Raw genomic sequence first — 9225 nt, forward strand, 5'->3', positions numbered from 1 at the left:
TGTGCCCCCCCATGCCAGCTAGCCAAACGGATCTTGGGCTAAAAAAACAAAAACTCCTCACCACACCATGTTGCAATTTCTTTTGAACAGGACAAAGTGGGTCTCCAGGAGCACTCAGGGTAACTCTGGGCAAGTCAGAGTAGAGTTCCTGACTCGCAGGGTGCAGCCACAGCCTCACTCCCTTGTGCTCCTGCGCTTTCTCCTCTCTGTCCACCTGCTCCCCACTTCTGTGGTTTCTCAACTCCTTCGCTGGCGAGCTGAGAACTCAGAGCCCTGAGCCTCAGCCTCAGTCTTGACCCGCCTCTCCCTCCCAGGCCTGATTCCCAGGCATCCCCAGGAACCTGCAGTGTGGTTGGTGCTGCCCTCTGGGCAGCTCTGGTGTGGGGGGGGGGAGGAGGGGGACAGCCTGCCTGCTCAGCGGTACAGGGGAGTTCTGGCTGGTTTGTCAAGGGCATTCTTAATGGTTTCCTTAACCCTACTGGAGGAGGGGGAGGCGCTGGAGGGTGGAGTGCACACCTGTCCAGGTGCTCAGGAACTGCAAACACAGGCTCTGCTGGGGCTGCAGCGGAACGGATCAACAGGTGAGGGGCTGTAGGAGCAGAGACTCAGACAGGACAAGCCAGGGCCTGGGCAGACAGGGCATGAGGAGGGTGGGGACAGGAGCTGGCACCCCATTTTCACCTTGACGGTCTTTCTGAGGCTGGGGATTTCCACTCCTCTGGACCTGAGGGATAGGCATGGGGACACCAGAGCCATCTCCGGGGGTCCACAGAGAATGTGCCACTGAGGCACAGCGAAGGCTCTGAGGAGAAGCGGCTCAGTGTCCCAAGGGTGGCAGCAGGGGCCACAGCAAGGGAGGGCTTGGTGAGGGCCCAGGGCCTCCACGGAGGTCCCTAGGGGACACCTAGAAGCTTCCAGCCCACTTGGAGGACACAGCCACCCTCCTAGTGACAGAGGCTCGGTCCCCTCCTTTAACGTCTCACACACACACACACACACATGCATACACACACACATGCATACACACATATGCACACACACATGCGCACACACATGCATACATGTGCACACGCACACATGGCCGGGCCATTCCTTCTCTTCCCAAGGTGGACTGCTCCAGAGCCTGGACGTGGTGCTGGCACTGGAGCGGCCTGCCCACGGTCCGGCTGCCCGTCCTCACAGAGCCCATGGAGGAGCTGGTGGGGCTGCGTGAGGGCTCCTCGGGGAAGCCCGTGACTCTGCAGGAGCTGTGGGGCCCGTGTCCCCGCATCCGGGGACGCATCCGACGTGAGAGCTGGGGCCCTCCCCTTCCCATGGAAGACCCTGGGGACACCGCGCCTGGCAGGCTCACCACCCCACCCCACCCCACCCCACCAGCCCCTTCTGCCCCAGGCTCCTGGGTGCAGCAGGGAGGGGCATCTGCCTCCCCTCCGCCCGGCTAGAGGTCGGCCTCTCCCTTTTGGGAGACACAGCCCAAGGCCTGCTCCCCATGTCCACTGGCCCCCACCTGTTCCACGGGGGGCTGCGGTCAGCAGGAGCCACCGCAGGTGGCCGGGGAGCCGTGCCCCTGGCTCCTTCTTTGAACTTGAAGCTCATTGTTCACCTTGATACCGGACTGTCCCTTTCCCTGGGGGTAGAGCAGGCAGGGACCCCAGAGAGAGCCAATGTATAGGCCCCCCAACCCCCACCGCTGCCAGGTACAGAGGCTCCCGACCCCAGCTTCCAGGCTGGGCTGACAAACAGTGGCCAGGGCTTGCTGGGGCCCAGGGGACAGATGGCGCTACAGGCCCTGGGGGAGGCAGGCCCTGCGGCCACTCAGGGGCAGGAAGCCACAGCTTCTCCAGAGATACTGAGCAGGGCTGTGGTGCTGACCCCACCCAGCCCCTGGCACCACCGACCATCCTTCAACAGTGACAAGAGAGGGTGTGGGGTGACATCAGACTCAAGCCCCTGCCCAGCTGTCCTGGCCCAGAGCCTGAGCAGGCCTCCAGGGAAGGGGCTGTCGCGGCACCCCTCCATCTGGGCTGTGTCCCCAATGCCCTGGCAGGCAGCCTGGAGTGGCTGAAGGAGAAGCTCTTCCGCGTGGACGAGGACTGGTACTTCCTGGCCATCCTCGGGGTGCTCATGGCCCTTATCAGCTATGCCATGAACTTCGCCATCGGCCGCGTGGTGCGAGGTAAGCCGGTCTGGCACACACCTGCCCTGGACCAGGGATTCCTGCTCTCTGGGCTGGTCACCAGATCACCCGATGGCCACCAGGGCGGGAGGGAGGGGACTACTCTGCTTGGTCACACCTGGGGCTGGGGCTGGCTTCTCTCCTGCCTTGCTTTGTGTCCCTGTCTGGGACACAGCCACACATCTGCACAATGAGGGATAAGCCTGGTGTCCCAGGAGCCCTTCCCTGTGTGAGCTCTGTGCCCCTCTTCACCCAACCCTGCCTCTTCTCTTTCCCTCCTGGTTCCCAGCTCAGTGATCCTCAACCCAGGCACACAGCTTCCCCCATCCTTCAGAGGGCTCCACCCTGAGGCCTTCCTGGAAGAGTAGGCATGGGCAGGAAGGGCTGGAGACCCTTTTTCTGTGCACTCAGCTGCCATCCTGAGGACCTACTGTCCTATGCGGTTTTCCTCACCCCATCCCATTCAGTTCTCTATTGAGGGACAGAACTTCCTGTAGATTTTAGGACCTGTGAGGAGTCCCCATCACAGCCCACTGGGCAGGTGAGGAAACAGGCTCAGAGAGGTTGAGTCACTTGCCCATAGTCACTCAGGCCAGAAGTAGTCAAGTTGGGACATGGTCCTGGGACCCTCGCTTCATTCTGAGGGCCTGACACACACTGGGTGGCGTGGGGCCCCTGTGTCTGGTGTACTTGGGGGAGGGGGAGCTGCAGAGGCTGTGGTGGCTCCTGATGCCCGGCCCTCCCCAGCTCACAAGTGGCTATATGGAGAGATCGGGGACAGCCACCTGCTGCGGTATCTCTCCTGGACTGTGTACCCAGTGGCCCTCCTGTCCTTCTCCTCTGGCTTCTCCCAAAGCATCACGCCCTTCTCTGGAGGTGAGTCTGCCATCTTGTCTCTGGCCAGCAGGTCTTCACTGCAGTGTCCTCTGGGCCTGTGGGGCTTCTGGGGGACACAGGAATCACCAGCCCCGTTTCCCAGCCAGGGATGCCTGCTTGGAGAGCGGTGTCCGTCCCCCAGGTCACCAAGGGAGAAGGGCAGATGTGGACTCCTGGGCTCCCATGGGCTCTGTCTGCTCTCCTGGGCACGGTCCCCTGCAGAGCCAGAGTCAGTGACTTGTGCCAGGAAGGGGGCTTGTGGTGGCCTGGCGTTGCGCACTGGCTAGATCAGCTAGCCACCAGCACAGGCCAGGAGGGGCAGAAGGGCACAGACAATTCACATGCCCACCATGCGCCTCAGCTTCCTCTCCTGCCAACTGAGGTCAGCAGTCTTCCCTTTGTCGGGTGCCAATGGCTCATGCCTGCAATCTTAGCTACCCAGGAGACTGTGATCTGAGGATCCCAGTTCAAAACCAGCTTGGGCAGCAAAGTCTGAGAGACTCTTATCTCCTATTAGCCAGCAAAAACATGAAATGTTGGGGCTGGAGAGTTAGCTCAGTGGAAGAGCATTTGCCTACAAGTGTAAGACCCTGAGTTCGATCCTCACCGCTAAAGACAAAAACAAAAGACAAAAAATAAACAAACAAAAAACCTATCAATGGTGAAGGGAGAGGGAGGAGGAGGGTAGAGGGCAGAAGCTGCCAGGAAGGCAGGCAGGCAGGCAGGCAGGCAGGCAGGCAGGCAGGCAGGCAGGCAGGCAGGCAGGCAGGCTGGGTCTTTGCCTAGCACACATGAAGCTCTGGGTTCAACTCCTCAGTACCACATAAGCAGAAAAAGCTAGAAGTGGCTCTGTGTTTCAAGTGGTAGAGTGCTAGCCTTGAGCAAAAGAAGCTCAGAGACAGTGTTTAGGCCGAGTTCAAGTCCCAGGACTGGCAAAAAATAAAAATCTAAAGTTTAAACGTGAGTACTGGTACACACACACACACACACACACACACACACACACTCACACACACACACACACACGGAAAAGAAAATGAAAATGAAGGAGAGAGAGGGAGAGACAGAGAGCGAGAATCCCCTCCTTGTAGGGTATGAGACGCAGAGAAGATAGGATAGTTCCATTGAGAGTGTGGAAGGGGGGGGACGGAGAGCAAGGAGATTTAATCTAGACCTTGACCCTCTTGTCCTGCCCATGCCACCAAGGATCTGGAATCCCGGAGCTGAAGACCATCTTGTCAGGTGTGATTTTGGAGAACTACCTGGATATCAAGAACTTTGGAGCCAAGGTGGCTGGTCTCTCCTGCATGCTGGCCACGGGCAGCACCATCTTCCTAGGCAAAATGGTAAGAGCAGGAGAGAGGCCCCTCACCCCACCCCCACCTCCTCCTCAGCCTTCCCTGTCCCCACCACAGCCAGTCCCACCTGGGGAGCTGAATGCAGCCAGGTGCCCAGTGTGAGCAGAGTCACGTGCCCCTGGAGATGGCTAGGAAGGGAGCGTGGGTGGAACAGGCATACTTGCTGTGCATTAGGCCTTCAGCTTCCTTCATGGAAGCTCAAAGAGAAGAATGGGAGGATGGTGAGGGTAGAAGGAAGGAGGAGGGATTAATAGTAGGAGGAAAAGGAGCAAGGACCCCCCTCTCCAGGGCACAGGCCACATGCCCTGCACCCACCTCACCCCTACAGGGCTCCTTCGTGCACCTGGGTGTGATGATTGCAGCCTACCTGGGCCGGGTACGCACCAGGACCATTGGGGAGTCTGAGGTGAGGGGCTCCGGGAGGCCCTCCGTGGAGAGAGGGGATGGTGGGGGGTGGGGAGAGTGGCTCTGAACCCAGGTCCTGATTCCCCAGAACAAGAGCAAGCAACATGAAATGCTGGTGGCAGGAGCCACAGTGGGCTTTGCCACGGTCTTTGCAGCCCCCTTCAGCGGTGAGACCCTTCCTCCAGGCCTGATCCTTAGTACTGCCTATGTCCCTCCCCTGCCCCTTCCCATGGTGCTGTGCTGTCAGAACCAATCAGGTGACTCCTTTATAGGTATGGGGGGGAGGGGGTGTCTTCCAGTTCCCACTGCTGTCTGCAGGGTGGGCTGATGTCCAGTTGCTCATCCCCGCCCCCCACCCCATACATGGGTTTGGAAACCAGCTGTTGGTGCGGCCCTGGGCAGCCAGTTCACCGCCTGAGCTGCGTGTCCCCCCAGGCGTCCTGTTCAGCATCGAGGTCATGTCCTCCCACTTCACCGTCTGGAATTATTGGAGGGGCTTCTTCGCTGCCACCTGTGGGGCCTTCACCTTCCGCCTCCTGGCAGTCTTCAACAGCGAGCAGGGTGAGAGCTCCTCTCCCCTGTCTTCTCCTCCCCCTCCCTCCTCTCCCTGTCTCGGCTATGTCCCCCCTCTCTTTCACTTCTTCCCCCCTGCATCTCTCAGAGGACAGAAGGGGCTGAGCTGTGCCAGGCAGCAAGAGGGAGGAAGAGGGTAGAGGGCAAAGCTGGCAGGAAGGCAGGATGGCATGATGGCAGGCTGGGTTGTGGGGTTTGGGGTCAACACTGCACCTCCAGCCCTGCCTGTTCCTTTGGGACCCAGTGTGGTTGAGAAGGGCTTGACCTCTGACCCCACTGCTCTCCTCCCCCAGAGACCATCACCTCCATCTACAAGACCAGCTTCCCTGTGGATGTGCCCTTTGACCTGCCTGAGATTTTCTTCTTTGTGGTGCTGGGGTGAGCAGGGTCTCAGGCCCTGAGAGCCTGACTGTGGTCTCTTCCCAGTCTGACTGGGCTGGGGGTGGGGTGGGGGGCTAGGGACTCAGCTGTCCATGTCCCCAGGGCCATCTGTGGTGTCCTGAGCTGTGCTTACCTCTTCTGCCAGCGAACCTTCCTGGGCTTTGTCACTACCAACCGCTTCACTGCCAAGCTGCTGGCCACCAGGTGGGTCAGGGCCATGGTGGGCCCCTCAGGAAGCCCATTACCCCTAGTCCTTCACTGAACTCCTGTCCTCCCATGGACCCCCAACCCCTCCCACTTATACAGTCCCCATTCCCTCTCCCTAAGCCCTTGCCTTTCAATTGCGCCAACTTCTTAACCTCTCTCTTCTTGGGGTTCCCTCTCCTCACTAAGCCCTGCTTCCTCTCCCCCTGACTCCTATGCCACAGGCCCTTTGTTTTTCTCTCTCTCTTTCCCTCCCTCCCTCCCTTTTCTTTTCCACTCCTCTCTTCCCTCTCCCCTCCATTCCCCTCCCCTTCCCTCCCTCCCTCCCTCCCTCCTTCCTTCCTTCCTTCCTTCCTTCCTTCCTTCCTTCTTGTCATGGGCTTTGAACTCAGAGGCCTGCTCTCCCTGAGCTCTTTTGCTTAAGGCTAGTACTATAATCTAGCACTTTGATTCACAGCACCACTTCTGGTTTTCTAGTGATTAACTGGAGTTAGACTCTCATGAACTTTCCTGTGGGGGCTGGCTTTGAACCACAATCCTCAGATCTCAGCCTCCTGAGCAAGCTAGGATTACAGGTGTGAGCCACCAACACCAGCTAGGCCCTTGGTTTTCTCCAGCCTTTTCTGCCTGGACCAGAGAGGCAGAGCCCCTCCATGGGCTGGCATGGATCTGTCCTTGGTCTCTGTCCCAGCTTTAATCAGTCCAGCTTCCTATCACCTCCAATCTCCTGGGCCCACCTCACCTGTCTTATCCCTGAGGGAAAGGGGTGTCTTCCCTGGTCCCTCCTTCCTCCTCCCCCATCCTCAGTCCCTGCCTGCCCCTTCCTGAGTAGCCCATTTCTCTCCATGTTTTGGGGGAAGGAGAGGGGCTGGCACTGGACCTCCTTTGTCCACAGCAAGCCTGTGTACGCTGCCCTGGTTGCCCTGATTCTGGCTTCCATCACCTACCCACCTGGCGTGGGTCACTTCATGGCTTCCCGGGTAAGGGCTGAGGAGGTAGAAGGTCACCGTGTGTTCCCCCTTTGTGGCACTGCCTCACTAACCCCCATACCATGCAACAGAGATGCTTACACATGCTTTTCTAGAGAAGAGCACTAAGCTCAGGGAGGCCAGAGCCTGCCCAGTCCCCCCGGGGGGGCGTGGGGAGAGGCAGAGTAGCACTGAGGTTGGGTTGGGAGACATGGTGAGGACATACTGAAAGCCCACCGGCCCTGCCCAGCTGTCCATGGAGCAGCTCTTGGATTCGCTATTTGACAACAACTCCTGGGCATGGATGACCCAGAACTCATCCCTACCTTGGACTGCCGAGCCTGACCCCCAGAACCTGTGGTTGGAATGGTACCACCCACGGCTCACCATCTTTGGGACGCTAGTTTTCTTCCTGGTTATGAAGGTGGGTCCCAGGTGTGGGCAGAGCCAAGGCCAGCTCTTTCTTAGGGTGACGTTCCTTTTCTGGGTTGTTACCATGCCAGAGATGGCGATGAACCAAGGCATGGACACCCTTTTCTCTCGGCCCTTCCAGCTCTTTTCCCACTCTCCCTCCCCACCCCTCCCCCTTGTGGCATCTAACTTCCTCCAGTGAGCACTGTCTCCCCACAGTTCTGGATGCTCATTCTGGCCACCACCATCCCTGTACCTGCTGGGTATTTTCTGCCCGTGTTTGTGTATGGTGAGTCTGAGGACTGATGGTCTGAGAGTCGGGGGGGGGGCATTGCAGGAGAGCAGTGGCACTCAGCTCTTCTTGGCCCTCAGGGTGGTGCTGAGCATGGCCCCAGAGACAGAGGGCTGAGGGCCAGGTCAGTCACCATGGTAGTCTGATGGCACTCATGACTGATGGCAGTCATTCGTCTGTGGCAGGAGCTGCTATTGGGCGCCTCTTGGGGGAGGCTCTGTCTCTCGCCTTCCCTGAGGGCATCGTGGCTGGAGGTGTCATTAATCCCATCATGCCTGGGGGCTATGCTCTGGCAGGTAAGTGCCCTGGGCTAGGTCGGGTGGGCAGACCTCCTGGGGATGGGCTGTAGTGGAGAGAGGGTGCTAGTGAGGGCACAGGGGGTGTCACTGAGTGTCCAGATCCCCCTCCCTTCATGCGGCTTCCCTGACCCCAGCCTCCTCACTCCTCTGGTCTCTGGCTTCTCCATCCCACATGCTCTCCTTTATCCCTCTCCTCTCCCCAAGTCAGGTACAAGGCAGGTCCAGCAGTGGCCAACATGGGTCCTCTGGGCATTTGCAAGCCCAGCCTTGGGAAAAGCCATGCCCACCTTGTCCCTGGGAGAGTCTGACCCCTGGATTGAACGACTTTGCCCTGGCTCTGCCTCCTCCTCCCCAGGAGCTGCGGCCTTCTCTGGAGCGGTGACCCACTCCATCTCCACGGCGCTGCTGGCCTTTGAGCTGACCGGCCAGATCTTGCACGCCCTGCCTGTGCTGATGGCGGTGCTGGTGGCCAATGCCATTGCTCAGAGCTGCCAGGCCTCCTTTTATGATGGCACCATCATTGTCAAGAAACTGCCTTACCTGCCATGGATTCGGGGGCGCAAGATCGGGTGAGCAGGCTACCTGAGGCTTGCTGACAAGGGAGAGGGTTTCCTGGGGGGCGGCGATAGTGGAGCCTCAAGAATCACCACTGAGGCTGACCTTGAACCTGGGCGTGGGACGGATGAGTCATGGCTGCCCCTGGTCTCTAGTCTTCCCAGTGGCCCGATGGCTGTGTGAGGATGCTGGGATTCAAGCAGGCCTGGGTCTTACACAAGGTCTCATAGATCAAGGTCACATCACAGCCAGGGCTCCCCTCCCCCTCTGCTCCTAATCTGCCATCCTTACAAGCAGAGATGGTCTGGGCCCACTGCAGTCTGAGGCCCAGAAATCAGACCTGGTCTCCAGATTCCTCCCTGGGGGGTGGGATGAGGCGGGCACTCACTCAGGAGTCTCCCAGCCTCCACCCTGGCTTGAGAGATGCTCAGGTCCTGGGCCAGCAGGGCTCCCCATGTGCCCTGCCTCACCTGGGGGCTGACACCCCTAGCCAGGACCTGATGGAGCCTCCCTCTGCCCCAGCTCGTACCCCACGACGGTGGGACACTTCATGAACTGTGCCATCACCACCCTGGCCAAGGACACCCCGCTGGAGCAGGTGGTCAAGGTGGTGACCTCCACAGATGAGGCCCAGTATCCCTTGGTGGAGAGCACAGGTGCCTGGCAGGAAGGGGTGGCTGCCTGGGAGGGGCGGGATGCCCTTGGCCTTGCTCTGAGCCTGAGTGTC

General features: G+C 59.4%; 1 protein-coding gene across 1 annotated transcript in view; it reads left to right on the forward strand.

The window, feature by feature from the left end:
* The first annotated feature begins 475 nt into the window (after nucleotides 1-475).
* The window catches only part of LOC105989957 (chloride channel protein ClC-Ka-like), a 12522-nt gene continuing 3772 nt past the window's right edge, over nucleotides 476-9225 (forward strand). Inside the window, exons 1-16 of the mRNA XM_013022228.1 lie at nucleotides 476-581; nucleotides 1107-1287; nucleotides 2048-2176; nucleotides 2924-3052; nucleotides 4259-4398; nucleotides 4739-4816; nucleotides 4904-4982; nucleotides 5251-5376; nucleotides 5682-5766; nucleotides 5872-5973; nucleotides 6869-6953; nucleotides 7192-7365; nucleotides 7572-7641; nucleotides 7830-7940; nucleotides 8299-8512; nucleotides 9021-9154. Of these exons, the coding sequence (XP_012877682.1) occupies nucleotides 1188-1287; nucleotides 2048-2176; nucleotides 2924-3052; nucleotides 4259-4398; nucleotides 4739-4816; nucleotides 4904-4982; nucleotides 5251-5376; nucleotides 5682-5766; nucleotides 5872-5973; nucleotides 6869-6953; nucleotides 7192-7365; nucleotides 7572-7641; nucleotides 7830-7940; nucleotides 8299-8512; nucleotides 9021-9154 (1756 nt within the window). The 5' untranslated portion in view covers nucleotides 476-581; nucleotides 1107-1187. The remainder of the gene's footprint in view (nucleotides 582-1106; nucleotides 1288-2047; nucleotides 2177-2923; nucleotides 3053-4258; nucleotides 4399-4738; nucleotides 4817-4903; nucleotides 4983-5250; nucleotides 5377-5681; nucleotides 5767-5871; nucleotides 5974-6868; nucleotides 6954-7191; nucleotides 7366-7571; nucleotides 7642-7829; nucleotides 7941-8298; nucleotides 8513-9020; nucleotides 9155-9225) is intronic.

The sequence above is a fragment of the Dipodomys ordii genome, unplaced genomic scaffold (assembly GCF_000151885.1).
Source record: "Dipodomys ordii isolate 6190 unplaced genomic scaffold, Dord_2.0 Scaffold61, whole genome shotgun sequence".
Taxonomy (NCBI): domain Eukaryota; kingdom Metazoa; phylum Chordata; class Mammalia; order Rodentia; family Heteromyidae; genus Dipodomys; species Dipodomys ordii.